This window comes from Antedon bifida, chromosome 4, assembly GCF_963402885.1.
Source record: "Antedon bifida chromosome 4, ecAntBifi1.1, whole genome shotgun sequence".
Lineage (NCBI taxonomy): Eukaryota > Metazoa > Echinodermata > Crinoidea > Comatulida > Antedonidae > Antedon > Antedon bifida.
In genome coordinates, this window is record NC_136229.1 from 31,374,550 (window position 1) to 31,397,474 (window position 22,925).

General features: G+C 32.7%; 1 protein-coding gene across 1 annotated transcript; it reads right to left on the reverse strand.

The window, feature by feature from the left end:
* LOC144839802 (G-protein coupled receptor 54-like) lies at positions 1 to 20,226 on the reverse strand. The gene is made up of 4 exons (XM_078695301.1): positions 20,123 to 20,226; positions 5,491 to 5,811; positions 2,032 to 2,167; positions 1 to 686 (listed from the first exon to the last, which is right to left on the reverse strand). Exons 2-4 carry the CDS (start codon positions 5,806 to 5,808, stop codon positions 85 to 87), a joined length of 1,056 nt encoding a protein of 351 aa, XP_078551427.1. The 5' UTR covers positions 5,809 to 5,811; positions 20,123 to 20,226; the 3' UTR covers positions 1 to 84.
* Between the last annotated feature and the right edge of the window lie 2,699 nt (positions 20,227 to 22,925).

The following is a 22,925-nucleotide window of genomic DNA, read 5'->3' on the forward strand; positions in this document are numbered from 1 at the left end:
CTAATAGGCCTACGACTTAAAACCAGAAACTGTTCTTTAGTTTTTGTTCCTCTCTGATTTCCAAATATGCCTTATTTTCAGTTTCTATCTTACTGCTGTGGTCTGATACTTGCTACCCGTTCGTGAGCTCGTGTATTTCGTCGGCCTAGTTCTTGTAGCTGGCATAACAGCATTCTTTTTCAGACACTTTGGAAAGGTTTTCCTGAAGGCGTTTCTAAAATTCTCTCCCAAAAATGCATACACAATTGGATTTACACAAGAGTTCAAGTAGGCCAGCACGTGAGCGGTAGTTTTAAACGTGTAAGTCTCAACTCCATAAGGAAAGTTTGAATCTAGTCGCATCCACAAATTTAGAATATGTTGAGGCATCCAGCAGACTATAAACAAAATAACAACTGTCAGCACCATCCGGGTTATTTTCCGTTTCTGCTTCAATGATTTTGTTTTCATAGTGTGGTTGAGAACGTCTAATGGAACTTTTTGGCTCCATAGAACACGAAGCATTATAGAATAACAAACAGTTATAGTCACAACTGGTATAATATAAAGAGCAAATGTACTATATATACTGTAACCTGTTCTCCAATATTTACTTGGCCAATTTTCATAACACACGTTTATACACATGAATGGCCTATACATTACGTCGTAGTAAAATCCAATCGGCAAAGATGCAAAACCAGACACTGGAAATAAAAGTAAAACAACGAAAATTAAGTGCGTTAAATTGTAAATTTAACAAATTTGCATAAATGTTGTAATTTGTAAGATGAGATTTTCTGGCTTGTGAGCCATAGAGCTTTATTGACTCTTTAAATTTCCAGGACGAAAAAAAAAAAGATTACTTTTACTTTAAACATTATAATTTTCCTAAAAGCTTAATAGATTGTAACATGTTATTTAAAAAATGTTTTACAACCATATCGAGACATGATACAATGGGAAATACCACTTTACACATACGTTATATAAGCACGTCTGTCAAATAAATGCTGGACTGAAACATATGTGTTGATCAATTACGGTAATCTAAAAAGTCGTAACTTTATAAAGTAACCTTTCAACAAAACAGTTGTTGCATATAATAATGGTATTCTTATGTCGTTGGCATTTTGATAATACGCGTAGACAATCTGTTAATTGAAATACAAAAGTTATGTTTATACGAGCCTCTCAGCTTAATATATCAATATTGTTGGACACTGATTGAATACGCGCTAAAATGAAAATCGTCTGCAGCGACGACAGATTCGTTTTCCCAATAACCACGTTTTCTACATAATTGTCAAGGTCTCATTTAATAATAATATCAATCGTGAGTATAATGTAGATATAGATTAGTTTTTGCATTGAGAAATAACTTATTTCTCCATGGTTTTTATAAATATTATACGTAACAGAAACATCTAGTTAAGAATCTTCTGCCATTTGTATCGTTTAAAAGGACATTTAATGTTGTTAGTTAAAATGCTTCCGTTCCACATGGCCAAAGGATTAACCATTTCAACTGGAAAGACATTTCTTTATTGCCTATTTAACCTTTAAAAGATTCTCATTTTCAGTCGTTTGATTCTGATAAACTTTACCTGATTTTCTTGACATTTTAATCACATAATTTTAATATTTGAGCGTTGTCACTTGATATTTTACTTGAGTATGGTGCCATTTGAGGACCTGGGTTACATTTGATAATTTGGTGGCTTTTAATCACTACTTAAACGTAGTTTTTTGATCACTTGATTTAAGCAAATAAACTGATATAACGTTTTGTCTCTCCCCAACTAAATACCACATACTACAGAGTTTTCTTCTTGTTTATTCAGTTGTTTTCATACTGAACTTACGTAAGGAGTAGTCAAGCTTGGTTCCCACTAGAGACGCAGCGCAACGACGATTTGACCAATCAAAACCGATGGATTATTCGAACAGTCGCTTGTCATTGATCAACTCGCTTGCTTTGCGTCTACGTCCTTGCGTTGCGTCCTAGTGGGAACCAAGCTTTAATTAAAAGACTTCCTACTGTAGGCTTACCTGTCCAGATAGTAATATTGCCAACTCTAGCTGCCGTAGTGCTTCGTGTCTTTAGCGATTTTAGAGGATAAACAATCACTTTAAAGCGGTCTAAACTCATAGCAGTTAGTGTCAGACAGGTGGCTTGTGCTGTGACCTAACAATAATAATAATAAAATAAATTTTGATTAAAGTGATGTACAAAATAAATTATAACACACCGAGATAAAAAAGGTAGAACTTGCAACGACTTAAGATTCATTCATTCATTTATTTATTTACACACAAAGCAAAATTCAAAATATGAATCAAATTAATAGTTAATGCCTTGTATCTGGAGAAACTCAAATGAGCTCAAAGAGCTTTAAGACAGGTTCCACCAGGAAAAAAGTTTTTATAAAAAAATTCGATCAAAGGACAATCCGATTCGCTAGCCTATGCTAAATACTTCTGTCAATCAAACCTATATCTTTAAAACCCAAGCTGCAGCTTTCTATAGACAAAAAAAACGCAGAAGCGCAGCGTACCTATTATGTATTAAATCGTATGCGGCTGATCGCTCTATATTGACTGTACGTGTCGAGAATGCATTGGAAAAGAAAATATGCTGCTGAAAATGTCATTTCATTTTATCAATACCATAGATAGTTAATTTTATTACGACCGTAAATCATTTGAAAATGTTATTAAAATTAATATGTAGGCCTACATAATACATGTGTTTTATCATGCATGTCTGTCCACCGTGTGTATAGTGGTGTACATAATAAACAATGTTGTTTTCAATAATGGATAGTTTAGTGTCATTTTATTTTAGTGTGCGTGATGACGATTGGCTAATTAGGCATCTACGTCACAGCTGAACACCAGATTATCCAACTTACAAATCATTAAAGCAAAATAAATGTAACTATGCCTGCAATGAAAAACATTACTTATCAATGTAACCAATGAGAAAATGTTTTGATGTTACCATACAATGTTCTACCAACCTTATAAATAACCCATTGATCTTTTAATCTGGTATTGTGATATAAAGGTGTATTATATTTCACTCGATTAGTTACTTCGACGATTTAGACAGCATTACGAGCTATATTATCTAGGTAGGTCTAAAACTCTACTATCGGAAAATAGTTTACAAAATTAAACTTCTGTAACTTGCGGATACCAGGCATCACTAAACTGTAAACGAATGCTCTAAGGTGTGGTTCCCACTAGAACGCAACGCAGCGACGTATTGCGTAATCACAAATGGGAACCGACGACGCAATTATAGTGCAGCAAACATCGCAGGTTTGATTTAACGCAGGCGGGGGTAAACACAATGATTGGAAGGGCATTTGCTTACGTTGCGTAGATTGCGTTACGTTGCGTAGATTGCGTTACGTTGCGTCGCTAGTGGGAACTAAGCTTAAGCAATTGGTTACAGTGGTTCCCGTAGCCATTTGGTGTCACCTGGGCCGTCGGGCAAGTTCGGTCTTATTTTTGTTTTCGTACCGCCGTAAATGTTATGACGTGTCATTTAATGTCCTTTCAATTGTTATGACGTGTTCGCCTAATTTAAATATCCAGGAAACAGATGTACAGTACCCGCTCTACTGTTAAGTTTTTCACGTAATTCCAAGTCGTCCTAAAACGTCCTACATACAACAAGTACAGTCTTTGTAAGTAACTAAATACTGATTATGATAAGCCTAGTACTGATAATGTATACTGTATATGGTTTATAAGATAGCATTATACACGTTCCGTATATCTTAGAGATGTAATAATATGATCAATATACGATAGTTGTTTTTAGGCTATAACGCTAGCTATAACACCGTAGCATTGATCACCGTGATCGGCTATTGTTATTGTTATTAGTATAGGCGTAAGCCAACGTGAGACGGTATTCGTTACCGTATTCCTGTTATTTATTTAGTTACCTATTAATAGCCCACCGATCATTCCATGAATAAATTGCACTGTGGGGACATAAGCCGTGTTTTGTTCATTTTTGATTGCGAAACGGGCCGCAAGCTGTGAGGCCGGGACGCGATTTTTTTTTTCGTACATGTGAAAGATACCAGGCATCACTGAACTGTAAACGGACGCTCTAATGCGTGGTTCCCACTAGAACGCAACGCAGGGACGTGTTGTATTGCGTAATCACAAGTGGGAACCGACGATGCAATAGTGCTGCAAACATCGCAGGTTTGATTTAACGCAGGCGGAGGAAAACACAACTATTAGAAGGGCATTTGCTTACGTTGCGTCACTAGTGGGAACCAAGTTTAAGAAATTGGTTACTGTAGTTGAACTACTTCCTAAATATAACTAAGCATAACCCACTAGATAATCTCTCTCATTATAAAGTAATAAGAAGTTGTTCATGGGATTCGAATTCCATACATCGACATGTAAAGTCAATAGTCTAATCCATTCGACTAAACAGACGGCTCGACAGAAAGCGTTTGCATTAGCGAATTGTTGTTAAATTCTTACGTAACACCTTATGGATATTACTAATGAATATTCATCAACTTATGTCGAAAAGAATTCAATTCAATTCAATTCAAAATTCTTTAATCATCCCACACGGGGCAATTCAAATAAAAAGGTCTGGATTAAAATGATCTTACAAAAATAATATCGCACAGTAAAAATATATTGAGGTATGGCAAAAACATACATAAACAGCTAACCTACATAATAGTGTCTGGTTTACAGTGGCTATATTTATTGATTTTTTATAGCGTTTGGAATGTAGTTATGTTTTTTTGGACATAAATTATATTATGGTACTTACTTTAGTCTTTAGTTATTATAAATTCAGGCGGTTTGTGTGGACAACATTTTTAAAGCTTGTTTCTTGTTTCTTGTTTCCGTTTCATATATTCTAATTGCTTGTATTGGGGTAGTAATGAAAAAAATGTTTTTGATGGAAAAGAAAGTGAATTGATTGAGTGAAGTCGGTTAAAATTACCCTTAAAAAGTGATTCATTTCAAAATGTTTGTGAACAAGCAATGTTTTTAAATTGTTACTAATATTGATAGTGACAAGAGGTTATAAAAAAGACATACGTGATCAGTTTCATCAAGTAAGTATATTTTGAATCATTTTTTTTTTGGTTATAGTAGTATAGTATAAAGAGTATAAAGAGAAGAAATATAATATATATTATGTAATATATGTCTGTGGTTTAATTTGTTCTCAAAGCAAAGAGAGAACAAAATAATTACTGGTGCCTTTTATAGGTCTACCTTTGAAAGAAGGCTGAAAACAAAAATTGTTGGAGATGAAGAAATCTCTAAACTTTACCTGCATCATGTAATAAACAAATTTGCATAACAATGTTAACAATTTAAGCAATTGTTGGTATTTTGGTTGAGTATAAAAAGAAGAAATATGTCTGGTTTAATCTTTTCTAAAAACAAAGAGAACAAAATAATTACTGGCGGTAAAGGAAAATTAAAGAAATCTTTCAACTTTACCTGCATCATGTAATAAACAAATTTGCATAAAAATCTTCCATAAAACCACTCAGGTGAGATATAAATAGCGGCCGTAAGAGGTGCACATAGTCCAAGAAAGGCCACGTCTGTTATAGCAAGGTTTAAAATGTAGTAATTGGTCATCGTTTTCATTGCTTTGTTTTTGATAATGACGTAAATGACCAGTCCGTTGCCAAGGACGCCAACAAACGTAATAGACATAAACACGATTGGAACAAGCCATTGGTCAATCCCATTATGCCTCAAACATTCCGGACCGACTTCTGTTTCATTGCTTATGTTTAATTCTAGTGCCATTTTCTGTGAGAAAAGTTAGAAAATATTGTTTACAAAATGTTGGTTATGCACAAATATTTGAATTCTCAGTTGAAGTAATTGCGTTATAGTGATAAAATCTACAATAAACAAGTTCTAGGCCTAATAGCCTTCAATTAAACTTACAGTAAGAAAAGTGTATTAAAATTTAGACTTAATAGAAAGAGAAACAAATTCAATTGTAGCCTTTGAAATAGTTTTGAAAATGAACTTATCATTTTTTTTAGATTTTTTCACACTTTTATTTACATACAAAAAACACATAAACAAATAAGAATAATGTAAAGAAGAAGAACATTATAATTATTTAAATTTATATTTTTATGCAGTGTTATGTAAGGTTTCTGATACGTAGCATCATTTCTTAAAGGACAACTTTACCGAGAACCATATTTGACAACATATTAGGGATGCACCTATGATTTCAGAACAATTGCGAGATTTACAAAGCGCAAAGCGCGACAATTTCTAGTAAACCCACTTTTTGAATAAATCGTAAAAAAAATATAAATGTTGAATTTATTTATTATTTCTTTTGCCTATCTAGATATTGAAGTGTTTCTTTAAAATAACAGACTAAACATTTTGGCAAATTTAATCCTAATGCAGGTCAAATTAGCAATTGAAATGACAGGTACCTATCTCTTGTATGTTAACAACAGTGAAAACTCAAGAGGTAGATTTTGTTAAGCACACGTGACGTCACAGCAATTTACGGCAACTGCTGTACGGCGAACGCGCGCAACGATATCGTAAATCTCGCAATTGTTCTGAAATCATATATACATCCCTAATACGTTGTAAAAATATGGTTCTCAGTAAAGTTGTCCTTTAAACGAAAAAAATGCGAGCTTATACCGTACCTAACCACAACATTTGACCAAACGTTATGGTATCCGCCTGCCATAGTTTCTGTAAGATTTGAAATCTAAACCCCGTCGTAATGATCCACTTTCTGACAACTGCGTTCATACACAATTTGAATTAGTAAACGGGATTACAACAAATGATTGTAGGCCCTACTCAACTCAGGACCGACATATTGGTAATGCTCTGATTATTATGCAAACAGGAAGACATTATTTATTACAAGCATCCACATCTACATGCTTTTATCATCAATAATTAATTTATTCCGTAAATATAATTTAACACCTTGATTGTTTCATTTGTTTATGTGACATTTTAAATTATACTTACAAATCAACTGAATTTTAAACATTTAATGGATTTCCGTATTTTTTTGAATGAATTGTAATGGAATTATATATTTTTTCTGTTATTTTTAGATGTTTTTACTATTGCCTTTTTTCTTTATAGATTATTTGTATAAGACAGTATATAAGCCAGTCTTGTAGACTTTCCTGCCTTTTTATAAAAATTGAAAATAGATTTTTGATGGAAGAGTTTTATAATTCACCAGAGGGTTAGTATAGTCTAGGAAAACATATTCAAAAGCCAAACCAATTGCAAAGCATTTTCTATTTTAATTGAACATGATAGAGGAGATAAATTCTGCAAATCACACTTGGTCACTTGGTTTAACATATAAGGTGCCAATTTCCCAACCGCTGGTTAGCGTGTGTGCTAAATGTGCTAAATTGTTCAGAATATCTCTCTTTATACTCCTTCTAATCGAATTTTGTTGTCCAACAATTATCGAAATGTCATATTTGACGTTAAACGAATTATAGTCGAAAGATTTACATATCTGCAGACTTTTCTTGTTCATAAAGATAAGTATATTCAATCGGGAACAGCAACCTGTAAAAATTATCAATTGACCATAGTGGGCAATTTTAACGTGATCGTTTAACTCCGTAGAATTTATGACTAAAAACCTTACTACACTATAACGTAAACAATGTTTCTGAGTGGAGCCCCCCCTCCCCCTTACAAATAAACAATCGTAGGCCTGCCTACCGCACATGCGCACTAATAAATTAGATATTGGTTAATTGGGCCTATTACCCTTTCAATCGAAATGTCGTGAATATAGTTTATTTATTTATTTAACAACATCTTTTTGTTTATTCTTCCCTGTTTTTATTCATGGATAAGGCATTGTTTGATTTTTTCTTATTTTTGTGATATTGATTGAGCTATACTCTCTAAAAATGATCCTTTTTTATAATATATCGCAGTTGATACCATATTTTCTCAGACGTAACATTTTCTGATCTAATCGTCATAGACCTATATGATGGTCTAACAGATACAAGTCGTTACAAACAGTCGGATATTGGTATTTAGACAAGGCAATAGATTTAATATCTCGACACGGCTTAACCGTAGAATTAATTGCGTTTCTTTTTTTTATGTTAAAGTGTTTGTTTTATGACCACTTTTCTTTGCTGTGGATTTATTGGGTTAACACTAGTAATCCTCTATATTTGGACACACGTAAATCATTGGCATATAAATTCTGATCGTGATAATATATTTTTTAAATGTCTTTAAAAAAGCATGGTAATATCAGTGCAAGGAGGTATGCCGAGTATTTTTGCACATTTCACGGCTCAACAAGGTATGAAAATAATAATTATGTTAAAACCTTTCTCATCAATGTGTATACAAACAGAAAATAATATAAATAGAAATAATATAACGTTATATACAGTGTATAATGATGTTGTACTACGATCATAATCTTATGTACCCACTGCACTACTTTTTTCATTTATTGCACTTGAGAAAATAAAAATATATAGAAAATATTAACAGAAATGACCGCTTTTTAGTCTCGTGCAAACGCGACTCTACATCTCACTATGTCGGTCGGTAAACACTAACTCAAATTTGAGCACGCGACTGCAGGGAAATACATTCCTAATTAACAATGACATAATTAACGATATTCAGATAAACTGGATTGTTTTATACACAATAAAGTTTATACTAAAAAAAACCCCTAACAATCAAACAATTCAAACGTACAGTTTAATGTGTGTAGGCTTATACATAAACACAACAACATTCGAATTTCTTAATTACGCATCAATGTTTGAAAAATTTTGATTTCATTTCAAGTATCAATTTATATTAAATTGTGATCCGGTTGAAAACAAATTCTATCTTTATATTCCTTCTAAGAATTGTTTGTCCAACAATGATCGAAATGTCATATTTGACGTTAAACGAATACTATTCGCAGGATTTACATATCTGCAGACTTTATTGTAATATTTTTTATAAAGAAAAGTATATTCATTCGAGAACGGCAACCTGCCAAATTAAATGTTCTCTAAGAGCCCTGTCTTGGTACATGTAGGTACCTATTTTCTGTATACTAGTAATGTTTGTCCACCAGGAAATCTAATCTGCTTTTTGAGCAATCTATAACCCATATGAAAATTATAATACACGTACTGTAGGCAACAGAGAAATTATTTGGCGACTTCAACTTAATTAGGGGTGGTGCTGTATTTTTAAACTCCCGATTACCTATCCTCCAGACCAAGATGACCGACGATAATTCCGGCCATTATTGATGGTGCAGTAGAAAAAAATATACTCATAACGAACAACTGTTCAAACTCTCTATTTAATAATATAGATTACGCATAAACCCGGCATACATTCTCCATTGCCATAAATATTGAAACGCTACACCAAATTGCTATATGTTTTACCATTAGAGAAATAATGTCCATGTTTTTACAAATTTACATGTTAAAAACAAGTACATTTTCTGACAAAGCAACCGAATAGCCTGGTACATACTATTAATTGGGTGGAGATCAAGTGTCTCTTTACAAATTTCCCCCTTAATAGGAAATTCTTCTGAATAAGGTTATTCAGGGAAAACCCCCATTGGTGACAGTTTTTGGGTCTCGAAAGTGTCCTATTAAGCCTGCTTTCCATTAGGAAAATGTATTTGCGCGAATAGTCCGCATGCGTATTAATATTTTCACCTACTTTTTTGACGTGAAAACTTGTGCGCTTGGAAAATGTGGACGCTTCGGGAAAATATAGTTCCTCGAAAATCATTCCCTCGGGGATCAAATGCTGTCTGTACTTCAAAACCAATTATATTGGTTCCGGCTTCTTCGTCTTCTTGTTGAAGTCTTGTATTATTGTGTTTCTGTTATCTTTGATTTCATAAAACAATGACCACTGAGTTAGAAAAAGCCTAAATTAAAGTAACACCTCTGAATATTGAACAAATTACTCAACCGTCAATTTATTTACTTTTTAGATTATTATTATTTCCCCGAAGGCGTATCTATTTCCTATGGCGATGTAATTAATCAGTCATTTGATCTTCAATTACATAATAGCTCATTTGGAATGCCTGTTACAATTTGAAAGTCATACTTATCATATAATAAATTACAGTAACCTAGGCTAATATAATTATAATATATTAATTTATAAACTTGGGTAACATTTCTCATGCTATACACAAAGTACCATTCAGCATACACATGACGATGAAAATAATAAAGACAAATGTAATTGTTGTGTTAGACCAGGGAGATACATCTCTCTGGTTAGATCTGGGGTGAGTGATACATCAGGAAAAGGGATGTTTACTCTTCCCTGGTACTGCTGTAGGCTGTGTATTTTATTCCATTAACGAAATAGTGTAATTACAGATGTACTGAATTTACGGTGAGAAATATACAATTGTGCATGATTGTTTCAGAAAAAAACCGCACACCAAAAAAAAAATGCAATTTAAAAGATTAACTGTATTTTTTAAAATGTAAGCCTCTTTTGCATTGGTAAATTGATTTATGTAAATATTTGACTATTTCCTCATAGGCTTTTATTTTATGTTTTATTAATATATCTTCATGTAAGCCTGATTGTGTATTGTAAAACGAGTTGATATTTGACATAACTATCGGTTGCCTTTCAAATAATTGTTGTTATGACGCATTTTTTCATACAGATTTAGCTCGTTGTACACTATCAAACTTTTATGTGACAAAAACAAGGCCATGGCTGCACTCGCGTGCTCAAATTTGAGTTAGTGTTTACCGACCAACCGACCAACCAACCGACCGACCGACTTAGTGAGCTGTAGAGTCGCGTTTGTGATGTGTCCATATATGGACATGATGATGTCATATCACTACCATATTTGAGCAATATGTCACAATCATGTTTGGGCACATCACACTTTTTGTCAAACTAGTTTGATAGTGTAGACAGAGCTTTATGCACAGACAAAAGAACTTTGAAAGAACGACCATGATGAGAGGTGTCAACTTCATGTTCATCAGTTGGTTTGTGTAGTGGACTGATTTGGTAAATGAGAGTAGCACTACTTTCTAAGCAAATGTCAGGTAAATCTGGCGAAATTTCTCAAATAGTAAAGTAAAATTGCTTGATGATAACCATGTGGCTTATGTCTAGCTAATGACATATTTTTTTCTTTTTTCTGTTAATTAATTTAACAAACATTTACTATTTGTAATTAGAAAGTAGAAATGACTTTGCGTAAAAACACACATTGTCAACAAGTTTGTAGGTTGTTTCGTTTCTTTTGACAGTACAATAGTGCCTTCAATTGTGGAAATGGGTAAGCAAAATAAAAATGTTACTGTTGTAGGCCTACAGTACACCCGATTCTTGGTACTATAGGCCTATTCCTCAGTATCAGGACAATGGTATGTATCGTCTAATAACATACACCATCACCTAACCCTAATAACCTAACATCACATATACATGCACCACATATGAGATGCTGCATTACCGAGTAATGGTGAAAATTAAAAGGATTGCTGTTTGTAGATTTTAGAAAAGTAGCCTACCATAGGCCTAATATGTAATAATTCTGATTGTTCAAGATTTTGGCCCTTAGGCCTACATAGAATTTGATATGTGTTTGATATCATAGATTAGTGGTTCTCCAGAGTACATGCTAGTCACCACAAAACATACAAATACGTATGGAAACACACTCCTTCATTGTTTCACATAGGCTTATGTTAAATAATTTAATTTGAAAAACGTGTGAATACAATTTACTTAATGAAAAAAATTAACTCTCTTCTGGTTAAAACATCATTTCACTCCGCATATCTAACTGGGTGTGACCGATGCGCCAGTAGCATTGCGCGTGGCATTTCTGTTTCAATTTTTCGTGCAAGCGTCTCCAAATCATTTTACAGGAAAGGCTAAATAAGTACTGAACTCAGTAATACTTAGTTCCTAGTACTATATATCGTAATGACCGTTATTGAACCTTCTAAAGTTGCCCAGGCGCGGTAGTAGTGATCCAGCATTAAAGACGATACTCGCCTTAAGGGATATAATAATTTTACTTTCAACACTTTTATTACTGTATGTTTTATAACATTACATAAATCAACATGTGTGGGGTTGTTTTTCTGACATTTAGAAAGACAAATAATGACACAAATCAAACATTGACACTTAAAATAACTTTATTTTTACTCGAGTTTATGCAGGATAAGATTTATTTGTACGCAAGTAAAATGTATTATTATTATCTTTTTATTACATTTTGATGTGTAAAGGCTTAAATAGGCCTGACTGTCCTAAAATATTCATGTTTTGAGTAATAACCATTTTTATGCGACTAATCTAATCTAATACTAAATCACGATTGAAGTTCAGGTTGAGAAAACCTAGTTAAATGTAGGCCTAATAAAATAATTTTTCTAAATTAAATTATTTCAATATTACATAATATTTTTTTGTAAAGCAATGGAAATTATTATGAAGATTATTTGTTCCCTAATCAGTAATATTGTTTCCTAATCAGTAATATTGTTTGTATATAGATATTAGAAATGTAACAAAACTTCACAAAATCTCTTTTATCTTGAAGGCTTTATCACCTAACGTAATAATCAATCACCAAATGTATTAATAGGCTATTATTACCCACTGTTGTTAGTAAAGATTTATTCCACATTAATAATATCGCCACACACGGCTGCGGGAACATTCTATGTCTCTGAAGGATTTGTAACAAATCTGAGTTGTAGCGCGTACCCAGTGACTACGTCAGTTGCTAACCAAGATGTTGAACGCATGTGAATTGAAAAGGGACTGTAAAGAAAGCTTAAGAAAGTTCTTGATGTTACTTTCAAACTAAGTTGATATGTAAGAAGAATATGATCTCATATCTTGGTTGTTTACTTGATGAAGACCTCTGGAGAATCTTTGGTTCAATACGTTTCTACCAACTAACTCACTCAAGATTTTCATTCTGCATGTCTAGAATTTTTTCACGTAAAATGCTTTGCAATAACTACTTGTCACTTTGATTATATTGCTCCTGATTTCCAGGTGTTTCGCACAAACATAAACAAAGACCACTCACAAATCGGTCAACTATGTCTACAGGATAAAAAAATTTGCCAACTGAAAGCTAAACCATGTTAATAATAATAGTTGATTCCTAAATCAAATTTTGTTTTAAATATATTTATTTTATTTTTTTAAATTTATATGCTAATGCAATGTAATTTTTAGAATATTTTAAATTATAAAAGGATCCCAAGGGAAATAAGCTAATAAGCTTTTTGGGCTATTCTGGAAAATGCATTAATTTGTATTGTCAGTAATTTATGGTTATCACTTTTGTTTGTATGTATTTTTTTTAATAATAAATTCAAATCAATTCCAATATAGAAACTTTCTATTGCGACGATTGTTCCTACTTCCTCTCCGTCATTCTTGGTTGTTGCTTTCTAGACGGAGTTTTCACGACAAGAAGTTCTGGGAATCCTGTAGCACTTTTGTCGTACTGTTTTCTGTCTTCTTGTCTTGATGTCTTTAATACACCACTAACTACAAATTGTAGTAAGTAGCATTTCTACTTTCAGCGAGGTGTTATTTGATAATAGTCCGTTGTACTGGAATGTGCTCTGCGTCGTTGGGTTTCTCCAAGTACAGATCTGATCCTTCTTTTCTGGTTTCTTTATAATTTTCTTGGCAATATCGACATATTCTTCTTTGCCATTTCTCTAGCTTGGTTAGGTGAACTGATCACATTGTTAAATTACCATATCTAACTCAAAGTTTCTACTCACTCATTGTCGACTATTATTATTTAGTATTCCTTTTGAGTGGTATCATTCCTCGTTCTCAATGTAGTACAAAATACAATTTACGTCAGAGTAGGGCAAAAATCTGACCAATTCGTCACTCGTCACACGAACCGGCGAATCGTCATTTTGGCGCGAAATTTTTTTTTGTATATTTCGAAAGTATTTATTCTAAAGAACAATTTATGCAAATATCAACTGCGTATCTTATTTCATTAATTAATTATTTTAATTTTAATTTGGCGAATATATTGTGATATTATAATCATTCGTCCCACGAAGCGTCGAATATCGATTCGTCACTTCGTGTGAGTAAAACGCGCATTGCGCACACTGTTTACGCGCCTCAATAAACGGCGAATTATGCAATTCGTCACTAATTGCATGTGATCTGATTGGTTTATTGCATATCTGGAACATTCCATTATTTTATGGCAAATTTTCAGTCCCGCGAAGTTAGATTGAGCATAGGTTATAGAGTATTTTATATTTCACCCAGTAAAAAACTGATTTTTGTGGTTATTGATAAATTATTTAGTAAACTAATTTTATAAATACATTTCAGGAAATTTAATGCAACGTTTCGATGTTTGTTCTTTCGTACGTTCCCTCGAGCACTAGCAAAAACATTAAATTCAATTATGGCACTGACAACACATACACGAAACGGTACGGTAACGATTAGGCCTACATCAATGTTATAATCCTAAGTATTTTGAAATATTTAATTTTTTAGAGAATAAATAACCTGATTATTAAAAAGAAACACCAAATTTCACCTCTATTGTTAATGGATAATGCTACTAAGGATAATAACTTTCATTTCTGTATACACATTTTTATTAAACAATTCATACATTTTGATTTTAGAGATATTTATATTTTTTGCTTTTTAAATTAGATAGTTACAGTATAATTATTATAATCAGTGAGTCACCACATATCTTTGGGGGCATGGCTATACTAAACACTATCGTATACTATATAGGGTAGTCTGCACATTATCCTGCGATATGCCCTACAATAAGACCACATTGCTACGGTATCACATTAAATTAGTACATAATTTAATTTAACACATTTAATGTTATTTTATGGTTAATAAATACTATATTGGCCATGAATGGCTAAATGATTGTATGCCTAATGTGCTGAAAAAGCCGTATTGTACAATGAACTGTCTAAATGATTTTTTAACTGTTCCTACTAAGGGAATATTGAATTAAAAAGGTTTATTCTAACTATCTATCATTGCCTTGCCTTATGTAGAGATCAAATAATGTATATATATATATTCAATTAAATGAACCATGTTTACATTTTTGCATTACTTACAATAGCTAAAATGATGTTTGTGCATCAGTTAGGCTACTATAAATTATATTTTGCAACTGATTTGTGATTGTTCTTTTGCATTTTTAACAGAATAATTTGTTTACTTTATAGTATTATCGTTAGGGCCCTATCTAAGATGTTTACGTGGGACTGCCTATTCATTACCACGCAATCACGGCGAATACCGCATATTTCATAGTCATTGAGTAAGATTCTTGTTCACACGAAGTGACGAATATGCGTCGAATATCGCTTGGTTACGCGATACGCGGTAAATAATCTTCACACGAAGTGACGAATGTATTAATTAAGTAATTACTCTTTAATTAATGAGTACATTTTTTTATGGACACTTTAAAATTATTCATTTGATATATTTTTACATAATTACCACAAAAATAATGGACATTCACTTTTTTTCTTGCGAGAAATGACCGTGCAAAAAGTGCCTTTTTTACAATCGCGATTTTCTCGAAATGGACATTTTGCGGATTCGCCGGTTCGTGTGACGAGTGACGAATTACTCAACACTCTGACGCAACGCTACTCCACAGCAGTTACAAACAATTACAATCCTCTTTCCATTGTTCGTTGAGTTGGTTTATTTCTGTTAATCATATTTCAGCTCCATATGATAATTGCTGTATGAATGCATCTTCTTCTTAGTGACAATGGTATGCTTATATTTGTTTATATATATTTATACATTCCATACACTTTAATTTGTATTATTGACTTTTTATGTTTGTTGATTTCTGCAGTTTTAAAATAATCTTCAGGAAAACCTATTTTCTTTCTCCTTTCTCTTTCTAATTGTTCTTGCATATCTTTCACATTATATGTTTTAACAGCATTTACATTTCTCCTTCTATATTTAAAGTTGGAGTGAAAAGAATCTTATGAATTCCTATCCCGATCTTAACTTTTCTATGTAACATCAGTGTCCTCCATTTGATAATGTATCCAGTTTGTATTGCTGCCTTTCATAGTGTTTTAGACATGGCTTCTTCGTACATTTTGCTGCATTTCAAATGCTAAATTTCCAATTATTATATTTCTTCTACTGTAGTAGAATATACTGTAAGCATTTGGGCTCATGGTTGCCATATCAGTTTGAAAAACCAAGTGCGGCAAAAAATCTATTGATCATACATTCCAATATTTGTTACATGTCATTGGGGGATTTTATTTGTCTTAAACGATTGTTGAAAATAAACGCTTTCTTATCAGATCAGTTCAAATTTCACAGTAAATCCTCATTCATTTTTTTTACACAAATGTTATAAATATAACATCAAAATCAGCTTCCGCTGGCTGGGTCACCCTCTTGAAATATGGTTGAATAAATAAATAACTTGATCCAGATCCATTATAAAGTGAAAACAAATGAGGGAAACGTTTGTGGGTGTAATTTGTTATGATTATATAGCCTATATAACCATACAAATTATACACAAACTTTTTGTCCTCATTTGTTTTCACACCAGATATAGTATTACACAGGTTAAACGACCTAACACTGAAACTTTAACTGCGTAGTGGGTAAATTAAATAACAATAGTTACATAAATAAAGGGGGAAACGATGTTACAGGATTACGAAATTCACAGTGCCGCAAATTAAATGGACAAGAAAATCTCAAAGAATTGTTTTGTGTTAGCTGGGATAAAATAATATTCTAGCTTCTTAGGAGATCTGTGTTATTCGTGGATATTGTGTAACTTACTGTAGGCATTTTAAACTGTAAGCCTAATTAACACTCCAGACACTGGCATACTCTTGGCCTGGAGAAACTTCTACGCGCGCTTACGAAAGATATTTATTACCATGTTTACTAATTACTTGTACACTCAGATTGATCTAGGCGACATTAAATTTCACAGCCTGACATTTTGTATGGTGAATGGTAAAGATCCTGGATTTTTTTTCCATGAACGCTGAATTGAAATCTTTAACCAGGTTTCGACTTTTTTTGTCTGTCCGTCATCAGTTCTTCAATATTCTTAAATTCTGTAGGCTAAGATCGTTATTTTCAGCTTGAAAGTTGAATGTCAATCTTTCAGTAAACATTTGTCTGGTCTATGTTTTTTCTGGATGAAAGTTGTCTCGTTTCTATGCGTGTTTGTCTGTTTGTCCAACAATTCTCTAGGCCTAATTCATTTTATTTTAAAGGCTGAAAATCAGAGAATTAAATAACGGACAGAGAGATAGACCGTCTACAGGCTAAAAAAGCTGTTCGAAAAATTTTAAATTAAAACATTAAAGAATTAACGGACATACAGACAGACTTAAGACGACATGAAACCATATCTGCGATAAGTCAAATATCTTTAGAGTTTTAAGTTGTTGTTACGTTTAGTGGTTAAATTGTGTAGTTTATGGTTCATGTTATTGGGTGATACAGAACCACTGCCGTACGCAACTGAGAGCTTTTTGTATTTTTTTCATTGCCTCGTCGGTCACATAAAAAAAACTCCAGAAAAATGAGTACGCTCCCAGTCAGTGGTTTCAGAGAACGTGAAGTTATCTTGTTAATTATAGTCATTAAAAAGAGCTTAACAACAAATTAATACCTACCATTGGTTAATTTTTAATGACAGTGCCTGAGTTTCAAAATAGGCAATTTCCGGTTGAACTTTATTTGAACACGTTAGAAGGGGCTTTAGGAAAGTGCAGTATATATCGGATGTATACTGTATTTACATTTACTTTCAGGAGGGGTGGACTCTAATTGCCTAATTTAATAAATGTTTGGTCAGGAAATGTATTAAAACTAGTGTATAATTCTATTAATTTCTTAAATCTTCTGGAATATTTTCTTTTATTTTCGCATTGTTTCGGTACATTTTTTCTATGTCCTTTCATCAAAAAAGAAATTTAACAAAAATTAACTTTGCATTTTCCGTCCATGGAGGAATTAGCTTAGTAACTGCCTCTATGGTCCGTCAGTCGAGATGCTGCCAAATTGGTTCCGATTGGTTAGATTGGGTAGGTCGTCCGAAGATAAGCTTATTTGTATTAAAAATGACAGTTGGTTTTATTAGACTTTGACTTTGCACGCAAACCTCTTTTGAATTTTGTTATAATAAATTGTTTTCTTTTTTTTTACATTTGTTTATTAATTTACTCATTATAAATGGCAATCTAAAACTTATTTACTATATTATTAATATTATCTATAGGCCAAAAGAGGAATATCTGTATTGATTTTGTTTAAACAAAAATGTAATATACAATAATTAATGGTAATAATGGTCATATGAGAAAGATGTAGTGATGAATGATGCTTTATCATCAGACCCAGTTTTCAAAATCTATAGGATCCGCCCCTGATTACATAAGCTGTTGTGTACTCTTTTATTAGGCTAATAATAGATATTATTTAACTTTTAATATATATACATTATGGTGCAACTATAATCAAGGGGATAAAAGCGATCTCTTTAGGTATGCTGCAATATTGGTTAAGAATGTTTTTGCAAAGGCCTCGACATTGTAGTGCCAGCCTCATGTTTACAGAATGTAGAATTATCTTCTTATGCCTTTTTAAGAAAATCGATATATGGCCTGATGTGTAGACTTAATTCAAGTGAAAATGTTTTATTCTCAGCGATTATAGATGTCAAAGTCAAAGATGCTCTTCCAGGTGGAATGCCATCCTGAGATGAGTATAGTTTAACTAATTTATACGTAATTTTACTTTCTATGGACCAGATATTCCGAAATAAAAGATTGATTGAATGAATGAAAATCAATAAAAATAATATAAATGTATACGTCATTTCACGATGTAAGAGGCCGTCAAATGGGTAAAGCCCACTAACCATAGAAGATACCTCCAAATAATAAAAAAAAATACTTTTGCATCATCAAGCTGAGGAAATATTATTTTGCAAATTATAAGCCATAACTCTCAAATAAATTATGGCTCTGATATAAATATGTAGGACGGCGATAATAATAACGATGGAGATGTTGAGAGTGCTATACTATTGAACAAACGTCACCCACTAAAAACCTCAAATTATAACACATTGTATCAATTCATATTAAGTTGTAATGCTCCTGTTTTACATGCATACATCGTGTTTGTAATATAAAAATTATGATGGTTATCTAACGGCAAAAGTTAACTTTGCAAATAACTGAAATAAATACTAAACACCTATTGATCAATCAATATTGATAAGATTGTATCGATTTATTTTTTAACGATTTTTTAAGCGTTTCGGAAACTGATCCGTGAACTTAAAAGCTTTCTGTCTTCTTTCCTTTCTTTCTTTGCCGCCTCTTTCTATTTCTCCTTACGTTTTTAAAAACTCATCATACTTCATTTGTCATCACTTTATCCCTGCTGTTGCCAATCACTATATTTCGTAACTGAAATCCACTCCCCTAATCATCATTTCCTTATCTGCTCGTTTTCATCAACTTTCCATTCATCCTAACTGAACCTTCCTGCTGTTTCCATCATTATTCCTTCTTTTCACTCTCTGCATCGACCCCTGCGTCATCACTATACTTTTGCACTTTCCATCGCAATATTTCGTTCCATTACTATTTTCATTTCCTTCTTGCTATCATATTACCTAGACTGTTTTCTCCTATGTATTTCTTACCCCACTCACATCACTCCCTGTTGTCTCGTTATAAATATAAATTATTACCTTTTTAAAACAAGCTATTTTTTCCAATTATTTGTATTATAAATGACTAAATAAATGTGAATGAAATGGAGTTAAATACAGACCTAACGTTGTAGCTTCTCATTCGGTTGTAAAAACAACGAACATTCGACATGTTAAAAACTTGGGTAAACCTTATGTATTGTTACACAGTCATCACCCTAACCTTCTTCCCCTCAATAATTTCACATCAATAAGTATACATTTGAATTGTTGAAAAAATAAAAGATTTTTTTTACTTACCAATTTATGTATTAGATGCACCTGGATTAGACTAAGTATATATACCTTTGTTTAAAAAATAAACCGATAGATCAAATTAAAACCCATTCTGTGCGGACGGTGATATTCACTGTCACTGTTGGTTCGATTAGTTATAACGCTTTTGTAATAATCTTCCAGCCTTTCTAGTCTGTTCAATCCAATAGGTAATGCTTTACTGCTTACTCAACCAGGTCAAACGTATGGGGCGCCGTACGCTGTATTATCTTTACAGTTCAATTTAGAGATTCAGTGGTGCAATACTATAATTGTAATAACAGTGAAGTATATGAAATGTATTACAATGCAGCCTGGGGCATGGAAAGGTAGTCTAATGGACGTCCAGTAGATATCCTCAGAGAATATCTGCAAACGAGATAATCTCCTACCTTGTTAAATTTCCATTTAGCGCGCAATGATGAAGATTCTACGTGACTGGTAAACATTAATGTTATAGGCCTAATAGTTGTATTGTATTTCTTGAAAATTATCTGCATGTTAGTATGACTGATGGTGGATAGAACATGCATTTATTTAATCAATACACTATTTTCTTTCATGATGACCTAATTTAATTTTTTTTTCTAAATAGGCCTAATTTATTACAAAAACAAATGAACCGGCGCAACGGTTCAAATAACACAAAAAAGCAGCATAGAAAAAACTATGTTAAGTGATCGGTCCCCTTTGCAATTTAATGGCGTATAATAACAGGTTTATAGTCAGTTAGTGTGTTTTAAATTAAAATTAGAGAATGGTGCTAACATTGCTGATGAACTACGTGTCATTGTTGATGAGAGTAGTGAACTATGTTGATGATTGTAATGAATAGTGCACTTCATTATATAATGTTTGATAGTCCCTACGGATGTGCATCATCCCTTGTCAGTACAACAGGCTGCAGCTACATTAACTTAGGCTAATTAAAGCAGTATGAGTACTCAAGTAATGTACTCCTAGTACTGTGATATTCATTATTGTGAATAATGATAGGTCCACTTTAATTATCAATGATTGAGCGATTAGAATTTTTAAAACAAATATATTTTTATAACACACCTAAGTTCATCCTCGCCATATGGTTGGTTGATTTTGAATGGATTCTACCATTTTGATAACTTTCACCTTTTAAGGCCGTGTTTTCGCAGCTAAAAATTAAACCATAAAGGTCTTGTGGAATCGGGGTTTAAAATCGATTCCGCTAAAGAAAAATTAACGATAATTTTTATTATTATATTTATTTTTTACCTCAAATTATTGCGTTGTGATTGGGTACTTGGTGTTCGGTAATGACTGACCATGTGCGCTTTATTTTTATCATTATCTGAATGGTGAAAAAGTCAATCGATAGTATTTTATAAAAGTTTACTTTCGATCAATGTTATAACACAAAGTGAGTCCTGATAATAACATTAGGCTACCATCATTTAATTTTAATTAATTAAATTAATTAAACAATTTAACAGCCCTCATCCTTTTAAATATTCATCATCTGCATATTTGTTTTGGAATCCGTTCGATATGTTAAACAAATATATTGATTAAGTCTGTGTTATTGAAATTACCCTCAACCCGAAAAATATAAATAACACTGAACAAATAACCAAAACCATTATTAACAAGAAAAAGGTTTATCTATCGACTAAAACAAAAATACCCGATACCAGACCAACTTCCAAAAATGATGAAAATAAAAGATGTACAATATTTCAAAAATTGTAATATTGCTTCTTATTATTACTGATAGTCTTCAGTTGGTGCCAGTAAAGATTGTTATGTTAACAAATAAGATGTTAACCGTTTCCCGTACGTAATTGATCGTATTCTTTCTGTCATTGGTAATCATTACAAGGTACATCCTCATTCGTGCAAAGCTCATTTTTCAAATTACCCACTGTCCGTTGGCATTACAAACCTGCCAAATATAAGTATTGTTTAGGTTATTTACAAGTGATTTAGGATCAATAACTATTACAAGTTAAAGAGCAAGTGGCGACAGAGTTCTGTTTTTGTATGATATAGTTGAATTATCGAATATATATTTGTAGATACCTGTATGTAGTTATTAGGACGTAACGAAAATTAAACACAAAATAGGTCATCCGATCATATTTATATTATATTGCCTGAATATGGATATCATCATATTTGATTATTACTTTAGTTGAAGCAAACTAGATATCGTTAAGTTCAGTACATGATATTTATTGTTATATTTTTATTATGTGTAAAACAAGATTTAGTACGCTGTATTACCGAATCATGTGCCGTACTACAAAAACATTCTGAAGGTAAAAAGGTAAAGTTATTTACTCTGGTCCTCAAGGAAAACTGGAATCTAAGGTCAGCTGTGTGGCGCCTCCAGATCGACAGCACATCGGGGAGACGATCGATCCCCTACACTTTTTGAATAGAGTAGCCTACTTTACATCCCATCTAAAGGACGAGGCAATGAGAGTAAAGTACCTTACCTAAAGGATGTAATTAGTATGGTACAGATAGGCTCGAATAGAATAGGAACCTTTCGTTCGACGACCTGATCAGTTTGCTTTTCACCCTCAGAGATCTGCGAATGTGTGCATACGCAAGTAAGGTGAATTCGGTTCACCGCGGTTTTGACTTGACATAATAGGTACTGAAATCTTGAAAACAGTTGTCTTTTCTCTGTTCACGGTAAAAAATATTTGAAATTTAATATGTCGAATACATTTATTTTTGTTAAATCGTATCTGACCTATATCTAGACCCACAAAGTGTACGCACAAAAGCTGGAGAGTAAGAGGCT